This window comes from Mytilus edulis, chromosome 4 (genome assembly GCF_963676685.1).
Source record: "Mytilus edulis chromosome 4, xbMytEdul2.2, whole genome shotgun sequence".
Taxonomy (NCBI): Eukaryota; Metazoa; Mollusca; class Bivalvia; order Mytilida; family Mytilidae; genus Mytilus; species Mytilus edulis.
Genome location: NC_092347.1, coordinates 15,646,967 through 15,670,622, shown reverse-complemented (window position 1 = coordinate 15,670,622; position 23,656 = coordinate 15,646,967). Strand labels below are relative to the sequence as shown.

Sequence of the window (23,656 nt, the reverse complement as noted above, 5' to 3'; positions counted from 1 at the left end):
GAAAATATATTTTATAACATGAAAAATATTTTCTATGTAATCTTATGAAAATGTTGAAAAATAACTTTGATTTATCAAATAAACGATTTTCGAATTGTTATTATTGTGACTTTAATCGTTGTAAACTTTTCCCACATTTGCCCCAATAAGGTGTCAGATCACCAATTAAAAGTCCCTATCTGTTCAACCAAATTTTGCAATTTTCATAGCTTTCTAAATTTTTAATCTTAAGTTTAACCTCTTACAAACCAGGTATGTCCCTGAATCGTACAGGTATCACCTTTCTTCGTGCCAATTTTCAAAATACCTTTAAAACCATATAAGAAAGAAGAGACCATCCGAACTGATGTAAGACTAAAAATAACCCCTGGTTTTCTTGAAATCTTAAATTAGTATACTATGGAGCGCATTAATCCTCAATTTTTAATGTCAACTCATAGAGAAGTAAATTTGGGCTCAAAATGGTCTTAATATATTTTTCTTTCACCAAAAGTTTCATTTCCGCAAATTTGTTGGGTAGTTTAAGTAAACAATGACATCAAATGCACTATTTTTTGTCCGAGTAGGCCTACTTTCACGTTCTAAATTTGGGGGAGTAATTGGTGGTGTGACACCAAAAAGGTTCGGAAACGACAGTACATATCATATTCTGGAGGGAGGGTGCAAGATAATTTATTCTAACAGAATATTGATTTTACACGTCATGATATTTACTAGTCTCTTTTTTTTTTTGCCGCGCCAATAATAATTTCACTCTTGTTCACAATTATCTCACCACCACCGTTACCGTGCACGTGACGAGCACATGTGTTCCTTATTTTTCTTAGTAGTATTTTTGAACTATTGTAGGTATTTTCTACATTTTTATTTTGGCCATATATGTTGTCTTTTTCTTCAACTTAAAGTTTTAATTATTACCACCTTTGTATATTTTGCTGGTGTTTTTTTTTAACACTACTACCCAAGATCTGCAATAAATACAAAATTCGAATATGACAAATTTATTTAAACATAATAAAGACCAAGTAAAAACTGAAAAGGGAACATTTCAGAAAAAAAATCAAATACGTGCAGTTAAAAACATTAGAGCGTTTTCAGGGTCAGCACTAAACGACGTAGCTGCCAAAAGGCAATCAAAATCATTGAATTGATATAATGGTGATTTATTATAAATGATAAACATTCGACAAACTATAACATATAAATAGTCGTTTGCGGACATATTACAATATCATGAACATGAATGACCAGTACTAACGTTGAGTAACCAATAGTCTTACGTACCATCGCATACGTATCAATAGGGCTGCCAATATATTTAAAAACAAGAATGTGTCCTCAGTACACGAATGCCCCACTCGCACTATCATTTTCCATGTTCAGTGGACCGTGAAATTGGGGTAAAAACTCTAATTTGACATTAAAATTAGAAAGATCATATCATAGGGAACATGTGTACAAAGTTTGAAGTCGATTGGACTTTAACTTCATCAAAAACTACCTTGACCAAAAACTTTAACCTGGAGCGGGACAGACGGACGGACGAACGGACGCACAGACCAGAAAACATAATGCCCCTCTACTATCGTAGGTGGGGCATAAAAAATTATCCTTTCACCATTTAAACAAAAATTTCAAGATCAAAAAGCATGACAATTCATTAAAATAAACCGAAAGACTTAAGTAAAACTGAAAATATATTACTTTTCTTATATTAAAGATGATATATAAGATACGAAAATCCTTCGCATTCTATAATTTTCACCATTTTTTACAAAATTAATATTTTCGGACTGATTCGCTTCAAGTAGTTTATTAGGCTTTTATGATCTTGAAATTTTAAAGTTGTAATACAGGTAAAGTATCCCTGGCCATTTCTCCGTGACTTGCTTCGTCATCCGTTAATATGCATTATTAGATAACATTTGAGTGGACTGCAGTATTGTACATTTGGAACAGTTACAAGAAAACTTAACAAATTAATAAGATAAAACACCTCGGTAAGTTTGTATTTACATACATGTATATAATTTATACTCTTATAAAAGATTCTGCTACATTGTCATTGTTCATAATTCCGTTATTAGTAGAAGGAAAATATGAAAAAAAGTTGTATTTATACGTCTTCGTTATTTTGTCACTGGTGGATAGTTGTCTCATTGGCGACCATACCACATCTTTTTATTGTTATAAAGACTTTCAGTTAACAGGCCCCTTTCTGCATCAGATAGGGAGTCGTCAACATTTTAAAATCATTTTGAAATATATGCTACTGAATGAAATTAGCCAACAACGTAGATTCCAAGAATTTTCAATTTTGCACCAAGCTATTGCGGATATAAGAGTTGAATCAATGTTTCGTGAACGTCTGCATGGCTTGTACTTTTTGAGAGGGACATTGAAGCATTACGCCATTAACTATTATTGTCTATGCTTCGATAAAAAAATATTAGAAATTCACTTATAAAGTGTAGATTAAAATCATTTTTTGATATATATGTATAGTTTTAAAATGTACATGTTCAAAACATGTTATATTAGACACTTAACTTATAGAACAATAACAGTTACTATAAATCAAAACGGTTCAATCAGGAAGTTAAAAATGCTGTATCATAAGGTCAGGTGGAAATAAATAAACTATATTATGATATTTTATTTGGGTTAAAAGGTATAACGTAAATCTTCTGTATATTTTAACAGAAATTAAAGTAATATTATACCTGACTCAGGTATACAACACAAACGGCAGACAATATTTCATTTGCCTGTATATGTCTATTTATTGTATATTTAACCATGCTATAGACTTTATGTAACAACATATAACATACAAGTGTGGCTGTTGCGTGTCAAATATAAATTATTCAAGGTCAATGCAAATATATTTGTGTTTTAATGTTTGACTAGATTCGTTTTTAATTTGATAACGTTATGACGTATTTTTGTTTATTCGCAGTTGAGTTTTACAGAGAGATTAAGTTAGCATATTTAGAAAAAGTATGTGCATAAAAAGTAATGTATGTGCATATATAGGTAAAGTATGTATATGCATATAAAGTAAACTGTGTGCATATATAGAATACGAATGTCCAGATATTGAAAAGTATGTGCATGCATAAGCATAGGTAAGCATGAGGCAACTACGGCTTGCCATATATTAGCCTTGTAAAGTAAATAGGCGCATGTCCATTAGAACACGTTTAACTTGTGTGTACACGTTCTATAACTCGTGCGCCCAAGTTGTGTTACTCTCGCGCCCAAGATAGTAACTCATGCGCACATTATTTTTTTGTTGCATGGAACTCCAGGGCTTCCGTAATACGTATTTCCTTTGTTCACCTTGGGTAAAAATTATCCACTGTTCAGAGAAAGATATCTATCTAAATGTCCAAATTGAATGAATACTAGACTTTAGTATTTAAAAACTCAGATTTGCAAAGATAGTTGTAGTTATTTTCATACTTAACTGAATGGAATATTTTACTGACAATGTAAGTTTCACCTTCTTCTTTATAAAATTTTGACACGGAATAAATAGTCTCTAGTTTGTTTAACTATTCTATTTTCGAGTAAATATTCTTTAGATTGCATGCATGTTTATAACACCGAAATAAAATATTTGAATGAGCGTATTTTTGTATTGAAGCTAGCTCATATCCTTATATAGAAATGAAATATTTGACACTCGGTACATAACGTAATGATGAAATGTTTTAATTAAATTCATTGAAATACTAGTATTTTACGAATAGTTCACATAGAAAATAAAAATTAAATTAAACAAGAATGTGTCCCCAGTACACGGATGCCCCACTCGCACTATCATTTTTTTATGTTCAGTGGACCTTGAAATTGTGGTAATTTTGCATTAAAATTAGAATGATCATATCATAAGGAACATGTGTACTAAGTTTGAAGTTGATGGGACCTCAATTTCATCAAAAATTAACCTGACCAAAAACTTTAACCTGAAGTGGGACAGACAGACGAACGAACTAACGAATGCACAGTCCAGAAAACATAAGGTCTCTCTACTATCGTAGATGGGGCATAACTAACTATAAAGTGTAAAGACTTCACTGTAGTCAGAGGAAAACACGACCTTGTGAAGTGCCAAGATATAGGTATCGACAGATTGTAGGATCGTGACTGGACATGGGACTAAGATTGATAACAATAATATTTATTTTATACCGATAACAACAATATTTAGATTTGTAGTGTCATTCGTATGTTTACCAATGAGACAATTACATTTGTGTTGAACATCAGAGACCAAATAACGTGGATGTTAGCAACTATCAAAGGTCACTGTACGACCTTCAACTAGGAAGTAACGTCATACCGTGTAGTCAGCTATTTGGCTAGACATTTACAATATGTACACTGCTACTTTTGCAAAGGTACTATTTTTGTACTTAAAAGTCTGAAAATTTACTTTTAATATTTAGTACTGTTTCTTTACTTTAAAATCAATGTACTATTTACGTAACTGTATTTTACAGTACTTGATTTGTACTTAAAATTTCGGTGCAGAAATAAAACCAAAAGCGATCACAATCTTCCATGTCTGAAAATCATTACTTTAAGATATTTGAAATAGACATACTTTCACAATGCTAAAAATGTAACGGTGTAAAAGTAAAAGTAGATTTCCAGTACTACAGATTTTTGGTACAGAAATAGTACCTTTGCAAAAGCTGTGTATACTTATTCAAACAAGAAAAACAGACTGGATTTATGAAAAAAAAAAAAATTTATGACAGACATCAAACTAATGATAACCACTGAATTACAGGTTTAAGCTTGGGACAGGCACATTAAGAATGTGGCGGGGTTAAATATGTTTGTAAGCGCCCAATACTTCCTTAATTTGTAATGGTGGTATAACAGCACACAATATCAACAAATAAACAAAAAATAAGTTGGAAAGAATTCAGATTGGCAAAAAGTACAAGAACACAACCAAAAGAACAAAAATAAAAGAGTTTCGATATAAAAGAACTCGCAGTTACTGAAAGCTATTTCAAAGCCAGTTACATCTAATAAATGAATCATTTTGTCCCAGATTAAAATGTCAATCAGCACACCCTACTACGGGGCGCCGAATGGGACTCTTGTGGTTTTGTACAAAATTCAATTCTGTCATAACAAAATCATTTTTGTCTTACAAAACTATGTGATACAGACTTGTTTTATGAGAACTTCAATTTTGAATGATGACAAAATTCAGTTTTGTCATGACAAAATTCAGTTTTGTCATGACATAAGTCAATTTTGTCAAAAAGGTATGCAAATATAAACTTATTTGCATACAAAATTGACTTTTGTTATCTAATATGGAAATTAAAACACAAAAGTCAATTGTGTGAGACAAAATTGACTTTTGTGAGACAAAACTCAATTTTGTGAGACAAATGTCAATTTTGTGAGACAAAATTCAATTTTGTCAATTTTGTCTCACAAAAGTCAATTTTGTCTCACAAAAGTCAATTTTGTCTCACAAAAGTCAATTTTGTCTCACAAAAGTCGATTTTGTATGCAAATTAGTTCACAGAATCCAAACTAAACAAATTTGCATACAAAATTGGATTTTGTCGCCCAATTTTCAAATTAGGTAACAAAAGTAAAGTCTGTGTTACAAAAATGAATTTTGTCATGACAAAAGTAACTTTTTTCCACTGAAAGATAATTTTGTATGACAAAATTTTAAATTTGTAGTATGCTACACATTTTGTTAAACTGAACTCATTTTTGTTGAACAAAACTCTCTTTTGTCCGTACAAAATTGAATTTCGAGTACAAAATCACAAGAGTCTCATTCGGCGCCCCGTACCTACAACCGATGTTCGAGAAAAACACAACATTGTGTTTCTCTAAAAAATAAATATTGACAGAATGTTGGACAGTATTTGTACATAACTGTTTGGCAATACATAGTGAATTAATTGATAACAAAATCAATGTTAGTGCCGATAAAGACACTATTCAAAGATCTTGCTAAAGTGTTAAACTGATAATCTTGAGGAACATGCTTATTCGAAGATCAACAAGTTAACAAACACGAAACTAATCTGGATATTGTTACACATATTATTAGTTCATGGATGACGTTATGTTTATTTTTCATCTTTCATATTGCTTCATTAATCTAACAAAACCCTTTCAGTAAACCAAACCCTTCAACATTGATAAGTATCATGCAATCTCATAATTTTAAATAAAATATGGAATAATTCGAACCATTAATTCCAGGTTGTTTCAATAACGTTTCGGTGAATTAATTCACATAAAAAAGACCGAAAACCTTTCGGGTTTGTAGCATGCATATGTTTTGCCGTACACTTTTTAAGACTAAGTGTATCACTCTTCTCAATACACGTGTTGTCCAGTTGTTGTCTAACAATAAAACATATACAAGGGAGGTAACAGGATAAATACAATGTTATAGTGCAAATCTATAATTTCAGATAATCATTTCTCAAAGAAAGAACCTTTTCAAGAACAAATGAAGGTAAGAAGATTTTATTACTTGCAAGTGTATTTATTAGATTTTTCGACTTACTCGAGAGTATATATATAGATAGTTCTAGTTTGCCATAATTTCGCATAAACACTGCTATGTGCCATCTTGACCTTGCCCTGGGTGAACTTTTGCTCAGTATTTTCGTATTCAACAGTTTAAACCTATTCAGCCTATTGTCTTGATGACAAATAAAACAGATACAAAGATTCAATGAACAGTATTTTCATCCGTCCGCCCGTGTATACCTTTGTTCGGAGGCTTTTATTCAAAGGGGATACTTTATATTGGATTGCAGTCTTACTTTGTGTAAGTTCTGAAGTTGTGAGTTTTTGTGAAGTCCTAGCTTATATACTGTGTTGTGCAGTTGTTTTTATGTAAAACTCTACAGATTTTGAAGCATTAATGTGTGATGATTATATTAAGCTTATATAAATGATTGCTTTGAATTGTGTGGTAATAGTAGACAATATATAAAAATGAATGAAAGATATTTCTCCACAAAATATATAGCATGATCATGATAGCCATAGAAAGATTTTGTTTGTCAATGGAAAGTTTTGATAACAGCAATTAAAATAGCTGTCTAAGTCTTTGCAGAATAATCATATTTAATAAAGTTTCATGTCTGTGATTAAATAAAACGGAAACTATTAATACAGTATTTTTTATTAAATTCTTACAATTTATGGTGATCAACAAATATTTTCATGATTTTAATTTACATGTAGCAAACAATACGTAGCCTTTTCATCTAAATTTGGGTTTTTAATGTAAAATTAGAATGGAAGGTGAAAAAGCCTTTGTGAGACCTCGATATTGAAAGTATTATCCTTTTCCTTTATCAAAATATTGTTAATCAATTAAAAATCATCAAACAAATAATCTTGCTTTGGAACTGGTTGTTATCAAAGGGAAACAATTCAATCTCAATCTCAATGTGTTTAAATCCCAGGAGAGATAAATTTTGTTACACGAAGTGGTAGCTCATCCACTATAGTCTATTTTTAAAACATCTTTTAGATATTTATTTTGCTTTACCAAATTGTTTTATAATTAATTCCTCACTTTGTGCTTGCAAAGTAAACTTTATTAAAAATCCTGAGAATGTATTTGCTATGCAATTTTTGTGAAAAGATCGTTTGAATTGTGTGCATTGATGCCATATAGTTGATAGTAACAAATACGCATGGGAGTTCAAAAACGAGATGTGTGAAAAAAAATTGCCATTTATATTAAAGCAAAAAAAACTGACTCGTAATTTTTGCATATAGGAGACAAATCAGGTTGTTTAATATAATTTGTCGAATGATGGGTTGTTAATGGGTGCGAGTCATTGGGAAACTTTAAAAAGGTTGGACAGAATTATGGGAACTGTGGAATAAGAGGACTAGAAATGAGAATTTGATGGATGAAAGCTTGAGGCAGGGTGGTCTTAATCGTGAGAAAAGTTTGATAAAACAGGGATAATTCTTGTTGATGAAAAAATAAGAGTGCAGAGGAACAGAATATGGAGTGAAGTAGGAGTTTGGGGAGGGAACTGGGAATCAATTCCCTGTGTCCACCAAATAACTGAAAGCCATTAAAGAAATGAAGGAGTGGAGTCTGACATGTATGTAAAAGGATCAATTATGCAGGGGATGCAGACCACATATTGGTCTAATTTGACAACTGATAAATAAAAATACGATGGATGCCAAATGTAATAGCGCTATCTTAATAAAATAAATGAAAACAATATATATTTTTTTTCAATAAGTACAATTTTTATTATGTAGACCTAAAGTAGAGAAATGTAGCATTGAATGACTACAATAATTGAGCACGCATCCTGCAGAGCACAGCTTCCCATGGTCGGACTGAATGTCAGTTCATAAACATCTCAATCATTCAATGTTGTTACCAACCATATACAGTATTAGCGTTGGCAGTTTGAAAAGCGCCATTGACTGCTTTTAATTAAACAACAGAAGGAAGTTGGTAACCAACAATATTTTCAAACAACTTATCTAAAATGATTAAGTCTTTCAACAAAGGTTATAAATGATAAGCAACGATGCAAATATTGAATTTTAGAACATATATAATTCTCTTTAACAATGAATTCAAAACAGCAATATCTATATTATTTAACAAACATGTACTAAATAGTGTCTTGCAAATCGTTAAATATAGAAACACGCAATTTCTATTTTTAAACAAGGGAAATAACAATTACAAGAGTTCAAGATTTCAAGATTTCAAGATTCTTTATTTCTTAAACACCATAAAGATACAATGGTACAAAGAAGTTCATCAAAAGTCATATAACATAACACAAACACACATGACAAGATGAGATGAAAATATCAAATAATACATGATAAACAGTATAGTAAAGAAGAGTGGTGATTAACCAGGAAGACTCACTTGAAAAGTTATAACCCTGATAAATTTGCACAGCTTTTTCAACTTATTTTTAATTTTTAACTGAAGTAGTTTTTCAAATTTTAGTATGTTACATCTGTGCAAGAAAAAAGTATCCAAATATTGTGCTCGAAAATTTGCCAAAGAACTACACTGCAAAGTGTAATGAAATTCATCACCAATCTCGTTACAATGACATAAGTTACAATATCTAAGGTTTCGCTCAATCTTATTCCATCTACCAGTTTCGATGGGTAACTTATGGTTACCCGTACGAAATCTACAATATGTTATTCTATCTTTATCATTTAAAATATTCAGATATTCCTCAAATTCAAAATTTTGTTTATACAATTTGTAGGCCAAACCTTTTGGCGAACAGTCAATATCAGCTCTCCATTTCTGTTGAAACTGATCAAATAACTTTTGTTTTAAACTAATACCCAACCACTTAGAATTAAAATTTCCTTGTGACAACCATATATTGGGCCATTCCAGTTAATTTCTGACAGGTGGGGATGGATGGGGAGATTTTTTTGGATACGTATCAGAAAAAAAGATCATGAAAAACTACCTATCAGATATAAAAAATTAAGACCTATCAGATGAAGAGTTCCTGTTCATGTTGGGTGGATGGGCTTTCATGGAAAAAAATGACCTATCAGATTTTTTTACTGCAAGGATTGTACCCATCAGAATTTTAAAAACAATACCAGATAATGCATGATACGAAACTATCTACATTTCAAAGCACCCATCAGATCTGACATAGGCATTTTTGTTACCCCTAAGATGTAATCATTTTTAATTATTTACTGCTGCCAAGACCCTCAGATGGTTTTTGCGTGTAAGTGTACCTGTCAGATGAAAAAAAACAAAATTTCACCCCTAAGATGTATAAATTTTACACCCCTCAGAAAGGACCATCCATCCCCCTTTAGCAGATATTAACTGGAATGGCCCATTGCTGTATCCACATTTATCTAATATATCTTTAATGCATTTCAACCAATCTGACCTAAATTGGTTGTCCGAATTTTTCAAGGACACGTATTTGTATAGTATTTTAGCAATCCTGTTATCATCCCCATTAACCATTTTTGACCAAAAATTAACCATACGCAGCTGTATATATAAAGACATGGGATAAATACCAAGTTCACCATAAATCATAAAATTGGGTGTCGACTTCTTAAGGTTTAATAATAATTTACAAAATTTTAGGTGCACTTTTTCTATAATATCAGTATTACTGAAACCCCAAATCTCACACCCATACAGGAGAATTGGCTTCACAATTTTATCAAAAAGATCATATTGTGATTTCACTGACAAGTTGTGCAACCTCCCCTTTTTCAATACTTCATACATTGCTTTATTTGCTTTTTTAACTAAAATCTTCTTAGCACTCATAAAGCTACCTGTTCTTGAAAAATTCAACCCAAGATATGTCAATTCATTGACTATCTCCAATGCATTTCCGTCATATATAAAGTTAATATTTTGGGGTAATCTACCACCAGAAAAAATTATAATCTTAGTTTTACTTGTGTTAACTTTTAATTTCCAGGTACTGCAATATTCAAAGAATATATCTAATTGCAACTGCAGATCGGATGCATTATCCGAAAATAACACTGTATCATCTGCGTATAATAACACAAACAGTTTTAAGTAGATATTAAACTCATTCTCTATTTCATCAGTAATACAATTTAAACCACATACATTTTTTTCTTCAATAAACTGTTGAAGGTCGTTCAAATACAATGAAAATAAAAAAGGAGACATATTTTCACCCTGTCTTACACCGATATTGCATGAAAAGTATTCTGACATTTCACCATTATACATAATACGAGATTTAATACCAGTGTACATATTAAAAATTACATTATACATTTTACCGTTAATATCATTCACAAGTAATTTATGCCAAAGACCCTTTCTCCAAACAGTATCAAAGGCTTTAGCAAAATCTACGAATGCACAGAATAGTTTCTTTTTCTTATTTTTCATGATACTAATAAGCATGTAGATAACAAATAAATTATCTGTAGTAGAATAACCTTCTCTGAAACCAGCTTGATTCTGACATAGTAAACAAAAATCATCAGAAAATTTATTCAAACGTGAATTCAAAATAGAAGTAAATAATTTCCCAAAGCAGCTTATAACTGTTATAGGTCTAAAATTGCTAGGATCATGTTTGTTACTTTTATTCTTAAATAAAGGTATAATATTTCCAGAAAGCCAATTTTCAGGGATAGTTCCACTGTCAAATATAATATTAAAAAGTTTCACAAACACCTGTGACATAACACTAAAAGAGTGTTTTAAATATTCATTTACAATCATATCATCACCAGAGGATTTATTATTTTTTAACTTTCTCAAAGATTTTTCAATTTCCTCTTCTGTAATAGGTGAATTTAATATAACATTTAAATCTTTTACATTGTTCTGATTTTCTAAAACAATCTCTTCATCTTCAGAATTTCCTAAATTTAAGTTCTTAAAATAATCAAACAAAATATTAATAGGTACACATGGATTGTTTCCCCTTTTACCACCGTTCAAAATCTTCCAGTATTCTTTCGGGTTAATCGATCTAAAGTTTTCTATCTTGTGTCTAATTTTCTTTCTATGTTTACGAATGCTCTTATCCATTACTCGCTTATAACTCTTTTCTCGTTTCTTTGTTTCATTCACTCTGTCGTCAGTATGGTTTCGCTTAAGTTTTCGTCTACTAGACCGAAACTTTTTTCTAGCTTCCTTACATTCGCTATCGAACCATGGTTTTGATTTTTTTATATTTTGTGTATGCTTACGTCTTTTAGTAAATGTGCCGAATGTAGACTTTGCCGCATTTGTAAGTAAATGACATACATCCTCAACTACTTTATTAATAATTGAGTTTTCACTTGTATTTTCAACCATTTCCGTTAATTGAGCTAGTATTTCATTTACTTTAAGTCTATCAATGTTACCAATAAAGGTGTCTAATTGCTCATTTTCCCATCTCTTAATCTTCTCCTCAGGCATTTCATCATCATGACTGACGTCGTTTTGTTACATGACAATCCTGTCTTCCAAATGAATTTAAAAACATTTTGTTTTTATAAACAATCATAACTAATTAGAAAGAAACAAAAACACACATACACACTGAAAATAACATGTGTTTATGTTGCAACAACTTTATTGTTGATAAACAACTGCCAACCTGTACCAGAAACAAACAATGGTTTGGAACAAACTATACACCACGAACGACAACTCGACCTAGAATGTTACTCACATTTGTTGATAATGTAAACAAACATCGATTTACAAAAAAGCGGTAATATGTAGCAACTAACAACAACCAGAATGCTGTAGTAAAGATTATCAGGAAATTAATCTGGCTTGCCGCCCGGAGATGCCGATAAGTGATATTTTACAAAATCATGTTTTCAGGGGACGTGATGAATTGTCCTTGCCAAAATTACAAATAATTCAGGTATCTAACATTTCTAACATATATTGATACCACGATAATACATTGATAATACTGCCTTGTTAAATATACCTTATTGTCAAAGAATGCAGCAATAATTCTGTTGTCAACGGCCAAAGAAAAAATCGGGATGATCAAGCATGGAATTCCGGAAATTGACCGTCTCCAAAAATATTAAATTCTAAAATTGAGTTATCGTCCTTTTCGCGCCAGACGACTATTGAAAAGGCTACAATACGGGGCGCAGAATGAACTCTTGTGGTTTTGTACAAAATTCAATTCTGTCACAACAAAATCCTTTTTGTCTTGCAAAACTATGTGATACAGACTTGTTTTATGAGTACTTCAATTTTGTGATGACAAAATTCATTTTTGTAGACAAAATTCATTTTTGTAGACAAAATTCATTTTTGTAGACAAAATTCATTTTTGTCATGAAAGAAGTCAATTTTGTCAAAACGGTATGCAAATATAAACTTATTTGCATACAAAATTGATTTTTGTTACCTGATATGGAAATTAAAACACAAAAGTCAATTGTGTGAGACAAGATTGATTTTTTTGAGACAAAATTGACTTTTGTGACACAAAATTTACTTTTGTCTCACAATAGTCAATTTTGTCTTAAACAAAAGTCAATTTTGTGTCACAAAACTCAACTTTGTGTCACAGAAGTCGATTTTGTATGCAAATTAGTTCACAGAATCCAAACTAAACTAATTTGCATACAAAATTTACTTTTGTCGCCCAATTTTCAAATTAGGTAACAAAAGTCAAGTCTGTAATACAAAATTGAATTTTGTCATGACAAAAGTAACTTTTGTCAACTGAAAGATAATTTTGTATGACAAATTTTGTTAAACTGAACTCATTTTTGTTGAACAAAACTCATTTTGTCAGTACAAAATTGAATTTCGATTACAAAACCACAAGAGTCCCCCCGTTCGGAGCCCCGTAAACAACGCGCTGTTGATTCTTTTTTTTTTTTTTTAAATGATAACTTTCAAAAATACCTCATTAGAAATGATGTTTCAAGTGTTTGATAAGATTCGAAACCATTTGATATCCGTGTTTATTCAAGTATCTATACAAGAAAGAGCTCAGGGATTGTTTTTTTTTATCACATCTTACTAATGACTACTTTATTTTTAAGGAAAAGTGAAAACAATCATTGTGTGAAAAAATTATTTGACTTGCATTATTAAAATCTAAAATTGGGTTCAAACACATCCGTGTACGTTAAACGAATATTTAAACAAAATTTCCAGGAGTCTATACTATGAAATGTTCGATTCAATTTCAAATGAATGTTAATGCATATGTATATAGCAACTACTGTCTACAAAAAAACACCCAATCATATTGAACGTAAAAGCAACTGGTATGACAAGTGCATCTAGACAAGTGTTTCAAACTGGTCCGAATTGTTTTGGTCCGTGTTTGTTTTGGTACGAGTTGTCTTTAAAAGGGTCCTTATTATCTTCAAGAGTGGTCTGAGTGGTTAAAAGATTGGTCCGAGTTGACTTCGTAAGACTTGTCTTTGGCCAAATTCTTTATGTTTTCAAAATAAAAAAGAGTACATCATGTTGAAAAATTAAAAACAGAGGTCAAAAACGAAATCAGATATACAATTAAAAAAAGAGACAACAAAGATTTCATACGAGAATATACACAAACATGATATGGCTAATAAATATTTAAAAAAAAAGCAGGAAAAAGGCAAAAATAGTAAAGAGCAAATGAAGATCAAGAAATGTATGCTATATAGAGATAGAGGAATTTCATCTTTCGGTCTATCCTTTACATGAAATTGTTTTAAATTTTTTTTACATTGTGAAGAGACTATGCATGCAGTACTTTGACCTATGAATTATAATTAAACACTTTTATACATTATGACTTGGATGGGGAGATGTCTGATTGGCAATCATACCACATCGTCTTATTTGTGTATAGCTATCAATCAGCTTTAAAAGAAGAAACATGCTCAAAATAGACGGGGAAAAAACGGTTTTAATTATATTATAACAGAAGTCAAGTTAAAAGAATATTTGCCATTAAGATAAATAAATGCTTATTTTTTGTCTAAATCTGAATTGAAAAACTTTATGTTATTTATAATGTATCACCTTTTTTTTCAGACGGAAAGTGTGATATCATGGCTTGTATGTTTTTCTCTCGTTGCTATACTGCGCATGATCGGAGGTTAGCTAGCTTTTTTGGACGTTATGGACGATTGATAGCAAAATATCCATGGCACATCGTCATCTTATCAATCCTAATAAACTTTCTTTTTGGTGTAGGTATAATAAACTTCGAACTAGAAACAAATATAGAAAAACAGTACTTTCTTGAAAATAGTCAAGCCTTCAAAGACAGAGAGTTTTTAAGAACACACTTTCCTTCTTCAGAAAACGATTTTCACGCATATTCATTGCCAGACTATGGATGTTTTGTTGAAGTCATCATTAAATCTAAAAAAGGAAGGAATATTTTCGAGAAGCCGGTACTATCTGAATTCATAAACATTAACAATCTTATTAGAAATGATATTGTACTGAAAGATGACAACATCTCCACCTATACATTTGAAGATCTCTGCACTAAGAATAACAAAAGATGTGTTGTATTCGGGGAAGAGGTACTACATTCTGATTTTGTCTCAAACATGGCATCACAAAATGTCACGTATCCGCTTTATAACAATATTTTACTTTCATCTATACTTGCACAAACATCAGTGAAAAATAGCCATGTAATTTCGGCAAATATGGTGAGATTAAGATACTTTTTGTCGCAGAATCCAAATAGTACTGACAGGTTATCGAAATTATGGGTGAAAGAATTTATAAATTATATGGAAAATTTCAAAACGAACGAGACGTCTGTTGTGTTTATGTATTATAATGCTATGGAGGACGAGATACAAAAGAGTGCGATGGCGGAAGCACATTTGTTTCCTTTAACTTTGCTACTGATGATCGTCTATGCCTCTATAGCTACTGCTGGGAAAAGAATTGACTGCATTCATGACTTACAAAATTTAGGACGTATTGGTGTATTTTGTGCTCTCTTATCGTTGGTACCAGCAGTTGGAATCGCCAGTGCCTTTGGGGTTAGATTTATGAATTCTGCTGCAACCATGCCGTTTCTTATCATTGGTAAATATGACTGCAAATGTAAAAGCAGTATTTATGATAATTTACATATTGTAACACATTTATAACAGAAGATGCTATGTAAACTTCAATGAGACTGTAACTCAGAGACAAAAAAATACATCCAGAGATCAACAAAAACTCTTTAACAAAGTTCTGCATCTAATTTCCTATAAGGTTAAAGAAAAAAGACATTGAATATCGCCGTTAGATCTGAGAATAAAGTAAATAAAATATATGTATATGTATAAACAATTAAATGTTATTAATATACAAAAAAAGAGTATCACATGCTTGTGTCAGGTCGAGTGTTTCAGTAGTAGATATAATTCTTAAAAAAAGGGCAGAGTTCTGCTCTATGTTGTACTGAAGTGCATCAATAAAAATTGTATAAATATAAAAAAAGAAGATGTGGTATGATTGCCAATGAGACAACTATCCACAAAAGACCAAAATGACACAGACATTAACAACTTTATGATTTGTTTAACTCGTATATATCTTTGTAGTTTGGCATTATTATTTTTAATCTTCAGGAATTGGGATAAATGATATGTTTATCATTATGTCTGGGTATGCTGAGACAATGGATAAAGATAAAATGACCATAGACGAAAGAATGAAGCGAACATTGATGACAAGTGGACTTGCCATTACAGTTACCTCCCTTACTGATGTCCTGACGTTTTCCATTGGTTACACATCTGAATTCAACACAATAAAGAACTTCTGTTTATATGCAGGTAACGAAATATCTCCTACGTTTGATAATTGTAGGCAATGACGGAATTAAGTGTTACCCTTGACTGTCCGTATTTCTGTATTTCCACCCGTAAAACTTATCTACAATGCTAATAACTTAAAATCAGACACCTTTTGAATTTGGGCAGTTAGTCACTTACCGCACTCTAACTTTAGTTTTCCTTATTCAAGTTTTATGAAAGTCATACCGAATGATGAAACAAAAACTTGCATCAAATTTGAGCAGTGAGTCACTTAATTGCCGTTCTTGATCGAGACATGCCTTCACAACATGGAAATTTACCCTTTTTGTTTTGGTTTCTGACTCTAACGTCAGTTTGCCTGATCCAAATGTTTTGAAACTCTTACACAATGCTAATAACCGAAAACGCAGACATAGTTTGAATTTTGGCAGAATGTCATTAATATTGCTAGAGTGATGCCCCCTTTATAACATGGAAAATAGCAAATAATTCAGTTTCCTTACTCTTACTTCAATATCATCAAAATTTTACGGAACTCATACACAATGCCTAAAACCTACACAGACAGCGTTCTGTATTTTCACAACGAGTCACTTACTGCTCAAGAGTTATAGTCCTTTTAAGCTTGGAAATTTGCAAAGCTTAAGCGGGGGGCATTCGCGTCAAGTGACATTCTTCTTTCAGAGTTTTACTTCAGTATGGACAAAGAACAACACCGTAAGAATTTCTTTCTGTACTAGTTGAGTTTAAAAAAAAAAACGAATCTTAATGTTCTTCTTACTTAATCAAGTAAATATAAATGAGAAATCGGCCGAGCAATTTAGTTTTACTCAAGATTTAAGCTGCAAAAGAATCATCCCTTTTTCACCTGGCAAAAGAGTAAACCGTAAACTTACTCCAATAAAACTATCTATCAAATAGTTTATCTGTGGTTGATAAAACATAATTTGAGTATTGTCGAAAAATAATGTACAACTAATATCAAATAAGGAGATGAGGCAAGCTTGCCACAAATATATGCCCTTGCATGGCTATGCCTTCAACAATGGACAAAAACCCAACTTATATAGTAAATGGTTTTGTAATAGAAAATCAATTTGAATAATCGGTTATATGAATAAAACTGATATCATTTCATACAAACTGTGTCTCTTGTAAAAGAAAAAAAATCTTTTACATCGGAAGACCTCTTTAAAACATAGGAAATCGACGATTCATTACCCCGGGTTTCACAAACCAAGTCGTCGTGGCTTAACTGTAATGTCATTCATGTGCAGGTGGTCATTTTGTTTTACTTAACTGTTCAAACATCTTTTTTATATACCTACTTTATTATTAATTTGGCCCTTATTTTGTTTCCGTTCGGGCGCAACCAATGAGGTATATGCTGACAGCACTCGCGTTTGAAGAACTACATCATAATCCATGACTTGGTTGCACAAACGCAGTTTGATTTTTAACGTCGTTTTTTTTTAAGTTAATAAATTTAATTCAATCTACTGATACACAAAACATATTATTGCCTTCTCTCCGAGAGTATCACCAGCACATAGTCTGCACGTAATTGTTGACATGAATTATCATTGATATGGTATAATAATTATCTAACAAACTGTTTACAAAACTATGGATTTTCTACCCCAGGAAAGGATCAGGCAAAACCGGATAGATTTTTTTGGTGTCCTCAACGCTCTTCAACCTTGTACTTTAATTGGCCTTTTAAACTGGTTTGATTCAAGAGTTACTGATGAGGTTTTTTTTGTAGACGAAACCCGCATCTGGCATATACAGTTCTAAGCTGGGTATATATGATAATTTTATTTCGGTATTGATGTGATCTTATTTAGTATTATTAGAAATTTAACAAAATGTGTAATGATACTTCATATATTTTGTAGGAATTGCAGTCTTCTTTTGTTATCTAAATCAACTTACTATTCTTGCACCTTGTCTGGTTATACACCAACGCCGGATAGACAGAATGAAACATTCTTATACATGCCACGTGACAAAACCTAGAAAACAGCTACGAAAAGAAGGAAGATCATCGTGTTATGTTACTTGCTGTTCAGGCGAAAAACCAGTCAGCCGTTCAGAGACGGAAAGTATTCTTGAAACTTACCCAAAACGTGTTGTTCAATTTTTAGTCCATAATAAGATTTCAAGATTAGTTATACTAGCTGTGTATGCATCATATATCACTTTTTCAATTCTTGGAGTGCATTCTATTCAGCAATCAACAAAATTTTCCGATCTAGCAATTGAAGGTTCTAATTATTACACAGCAAATGTTTGGGAATATGATAATTATCCTCTAGAGTTACCGTTCCAAATTGTGTTCACTGAACCTGTTAATTATGAAAAGATAGAGATACGAGAATCCATTGATGAAATAGTGAAGAAGTTGAAAAATAATTCTTTAGTTCGAAATGACTTTGAAGTAAACTGGTTGTCATCTTTCATTCAATATGACGGAGATAATATTCATGGAAAAAATTTCTATACAAGATTAAAACGGTTTGTAAATATGACAAATGCATTCAAGAATGATATAGTTTATTCTGACGATGGAGAATCAGTTATTGCATCGAGGATATATTTATTTAGTAGAAATGTTAGAACAACTGAGCTTCAAGCAGAATTTCTTTTATATGTGAGAGCCATTGCTGAGTCATCAGGTTTACCATGTATCATATACGCACCCATATTTGTGTTCTGCGAACAATATATCGTATTGATTAGCAGTACACTACAAACTGTAGGTTTTGCTGTAACAGCAATGTTTATTGTCACGTGCATATTTATGCCTCATCCTTCTATTGTCTTGATCGTCACAACTTCAATGATTTCTATTCTTCTTGGTGTTTTTGGATTTTTAAAACTGTGGGGACTTGATATCAGTGTTGTGACAATGATAGAATTAATTATTTCTGTTGGGTTTTCTGTTGATTTTAGTGCGCATATTTGTCACGCATATTTGTCATCAACGTCACGTGATAAACAAAGCAGAGTTAGAGAAGCCATTGAACTTGCTGGTGGACCAATTATTAATGGTGGGTTGTCAACAATTGTTGGACTTTCTATGTTACTTTTATCTAAAAGTTTTATATTTCAATCTTTCTTTAAAGTTTTATTTTTGGTCGTTGCTTTTGGACTTCTTCACGGGGTGATTATTTTGCCTATAATTCTTTCATTTATTGGACCTAAGGTTCGTATATTGCCAGAAGGAAAAGCCAATGTCATCATTCAGTCATTAATTTACAATAAAACAGTGGAGCCTGCGTTAAAACCATTAATTTTAAGTACAGAAGGCAACTGTGATGATTCAATCGAACCAAGGAAGCACGTCAAATGTGTACAAAATGGTTTAGATCGGACTTGATTTGAATGGATACATAATATTAAATGTTGACTTATTGTATTAACAGTTGTTATTAAATTTATTGTCGTTTGTCATATTTGAACTATACAAAGCAAACATTTTGCTAAACAGAGATAAAAGTAAATGTCATATTTGAACTATACAAAGCAAACATTTTGCTAAACAGAGATAAAAGTAAAATAACAAAAATATCGAACTCACAGGAAAATTTAAAAACGCCGGGAAAGTCTTTTATCAAATGAAAAGATCAAAAGCTCAAACACATCAGACGAATGGAGAAAAACTATCGTCTTCCTTACTTGGTGCAGCCATTTACGTAGAGTATGTTGGATTTAGCCTAGTTGATGATAAAGGAAGCATTATTCTTGCGTTTACTTGCGCACTACTGTTAGAGCAAATTCAATATATTTTAATAGCAGAAAAACAACTAAAAATCAAATGTCAGAGTTAAGACAGCAGTAGTTGACCTTGTTAATTCTGAGAAATCGATCAAAACAAACTAAACATTTATGTCAGTTTTCTGAAAAAAATAACATTTGCACCATCTTTCGCCCTCAAATATTTAAATAGACATATTCTTTATGCACAATAATTTATACTTTCCGATGAAAAAATTAATGGGCGAGGGGTGTCGCCACATACAAAATCATGAAAAGGTGGAAGATTGATATTTTTTTTTAGAAAATATGAACGAAAATCAAATCTATTCATATTTTAGACAGAATCAAAATATTTATAAATTTGAAGCAGATATATAATTTTCGTTTTATACATTTAATATAATACATCGTTTTATACATTTATACATTACATTATGGAATAACCGTATCACAAATGATATCGGATATGTTCCTTACGTCGTAACTACAATCCCCTTCCCTTTCCTGAATGTGACCTACCGAATTAGACTATTTACCGGATTTGTTATCGCATAAGCAACACGACGGGTGCCGCATGTGGAGCAGGATCTGCTTACCCTTCCGGAGCACCTGAGATCACCCCTAGTTTTTTGGTGGGGTTCGTGTTGTTTATTCTTTAGTTTTATATGTTGTGTCGTGTGTGCTGTTGTTTGTTTGTCTTTTTCATTTTTTAGCCATGGCGTTGTCAGTTTGTTTTAGATTTATGAGTTTGACTGTCCCTTTGGTATCTTTCGTCCCTCTTTTTTAAATATCGCACATATAGCAGTACATATCCATTAGATTTAATGAAATAATTGAAGTCAGAAAACACCTTTAGAGGGCAGTTTATTGAAGTTCCTGGCTCTACGTGTAGTCCTCATTTTTACAGAACTGGGTTGATACCTCGGGTGGTTGGCTAACAGTTCAAAAAGGTAACATCAGCTCAGTGGTCAGTACTTCGGTACTGACATGATTAATAACAAACTTTTTTGAATTTGCCCGTTTATAAAGGAGTAGGTCCGGTAAGGGCCGATTTTGGCCTCAAATTTCAGGTTTATCTAACGAAAGATTTTTGGCACTTTTTAAACACTTAAGTGTCTATTTCAATTAATTCAATTAGTTTATGTGACAGATTGTAACTGATTAAGTCATTAAAAACCCTCCGATTCAAGCTAAAATATGAAAAATCTATCAAATATGCAAAAAATCGTCACTTTTCAGATGGTTTTTGTCAAAAATGAAAGTGGCCGCATCCGTGTTCATCCTTAACCTTTATATATGTTATGTATTGTCATCAAATGCAACTTACATTTCAATATTATGAATGAACACGAATGCGGCCACTTTCATTTAAGACGAAAACTGTCTAAAATCTAACTAAAATGCTAAAATTGTGACTATTTCAGTAATTTAGCATGACTTCATGATGTTAGTACCCGATATATGTGCATTGTAGTGTCAAAAACAGCCCATATTTGTGTGGCAGAAACATTCTACTTTCCAATAAATAACTGAAAAATTACATTTTCACAATTTTTGCAAAACTGCTATATTTTGGGGCCAAAATGGGGTCTTACTGAACCTACTCCTTTTAAAGTCCTAAATAAACTAGGTTTCCATTCCCTCAGGAAAAGTTGTTTTAACAAGATTTGAGCTATACTTTTTATTTCATTTCTTATTATATAACTCTTCCATGTTTTTTTTTTAAATATTCGGCTCCGAGCGTTCCTGATAAAGATAAATCCAAAAAATATCTACGAACGCATTAAAATTATAACGTGTTATTTTCATTTCTATACATAATATTTTCGCTTTTTATGCTATAGGTTTTGAAAAGTAGAATGTGAGCACTTTAATTTTGGCAGATATGATTCTCATTTATAACCCATTAAAAAGTAATTAAGAATTTCTATAAATTATAAAGTTGAAAGTTTTGTCTGAAATAAATTTTCTATTCCTATAAGTTAAAAACTAATTGAAAGCACGACTATCATCAACTCTATTCAACCAAGTAAACTATAGGTTTTAGTCTTTTTAGTTATATGCTATTTGTTCTGCTCAGTAAGAAATATTAGATAATGGATTCTGTAAATGTCTCAATGTTGTCTAACAGTTAATGAAAATGTACTTTCGTGTGAAGTTTGAATACTTTGTAGCATTTGAAAACTAAAATCAGATAAAAAAAAGGGGTTTGGTTAAACCGTTATAAAAAAACGTTTCTTCAACTGCAGCTGAAGAAATAAGACAGTATTCGGTTGTCGGTTGTTCAAGACTTTTAAAGAGTTTTTCACACACCTATAAATGTTAATACAGTAAGGCGACAGTTGTTTACCAATTTGCCAATCAAATTATCCAAATTTTCGACAACAGAGACAAATCAAAGTAACAAATGATCATGTTGATAAGGTAACAGTCTTCTGCTATTTATGTATCAACCGCATGCGGCGTCCAGACTCAGTCAACATGTTTCAATGTGAAAAAGGACACACTCGGTAAAATTAAATTATATATAAGACGACTTTGCCTGATCAAATATTACGTTTTTTTTTGTCGTTTTCATATGCTGCGATATTTTGGCAGGAGGAATATGCTTTATCTAATACGAAGAATATGGCGGCTTTGTCTGTGGTTTTCTATTAAAAACAACATTCTTAAGCTCTCTGTGTTGATATGCTTAAGACTGTTGTAACGATAATTTAGACACTGTACAGTTTAGTGTTTGATGTTTTTGGTTAAATGCGTGTCTGCAACTTATGTGTGTTGAAAAAATTGCTAAGACACCCAATTACAATTATAGTTTCTGTTTGTATGGTAAATGTTCTTGGTTTGTGTCCTTACTGAAGTATCTGTTAATTACCCGGGTTATTATAGAATGCTAATTTCATCCGAGAAAAGTCTTCATTCTATTTCAGGCAATGATCCGGAGGTTGATATTATATTTGATTAAGAAATAAAGGCAAACGTTATACAAAAATTCATGGATTGAAAAACTAGAGGCTCTCAAGAGCCTGTGTCGCTCACCTTGGTCTATGTGCATATTAAACAATGGACACAGATAAATTCATGACAAAATTGTGTTTTGGTGATCATGATGTGTTTGTAGATCTTACATTACTGGACATTCTTCTTGCTACAATTATCTCTATCTATAATGAACTTGGCCCAGTAATTACAGTGGAAAATATATTCTAAAAATTTACAAAAATTTACAAAATTTTTGAAAATTGTTAAAAAATGACTATACAGGGCAATAACTCCTTAAGGGGTAAACTGACTACTTAGTCATGTTGACTTATTTGTAGATCTTACTTTGCTGAACATTATTGCTGTTTACAGTTTATCTCTATCTATTATAATATTCAAGATAATAACCAAAAACTGCAAAATTTCCTTAAAATTACTAATTCTGGGTCAGCAACCCAACAACAGGTTGTCTGTTTTGTCAGTAAATTTCTGGGTACATAGATGTTGACCTGATAAACAATTTAACCCCATGTAAGATTTGCTCTAAATGCTTTGGTTTCAGAGATATAAGCCAAAATCTACATTTCGTCCCTATGTA

At 31.6% G+C, this 23,656-nt stretch overlaps 1 protein-coding gene across 2 annotated transcripts; it reads left to right on the top strand.

Annotated features, from left to right (window-relative positions):
* Positions 1–1,849: 1,849 nt before the first annotated feature.
* LOC139519070 (patched domain-containing protein 3-like) lies at positions 1,850–19,770 on the top strand. Of its 2 annotated transcripts, XM_071310848.1 has the most exons (5): positions 1,850–2,000; positions 6,474–6,517; positions 14,573–15,592; positions 16,126–16,332; positions 18,213–19,770. In XM_071310848.1, exons 3-5 carry the CDS (start codon positions 14,590–14,592, stop codon positions 19,694–19,696), a joined length of 2,694 nt encoding a protein of 897 aa, XP_071166949.1. In that variant the 5' UTR covers positions 1,850–2,000; positions 6,474–6,517; positions 14,573–14,589; the 3' UTR covers positions 19,697–19,770. The 2 variants fall into 2 exon arrangements, with proteins under 2 accessions (XP_071166949.1, XP_071166947.1); XM_071310846.1 differs by lacking the exons at positions 1,850–2,000; positions 6,474–6,517 and adding an exon at positions 6,750–6,835.
* The last annotated feature ends 3,886 nt before the right edge of the window (positions 19,771–23,656 follow it).

Coding starts and splice junctions, on each gene's coding strand:
- LOC139519070 (XM_071310848.1), top strand. CDS start 14,590: ATGGCTTGTATGTTTTTCTCTCGTTGCTATACTGCGCATGATCGGAGG. Junction 15,593..16,125: donor CATGCCGTTTCTTATCATTG/GTAAATATGACT, acceptor TTTAATCTTCAG/GAATTGGGATAAATGATATG. Junction 16,333..18,212: donor GAACTTCTGTTTATATGCAG/GTAACGAAATAT, acceptor TATATTTTGTAG/GAATTGCAGTCTTCTTTTGT.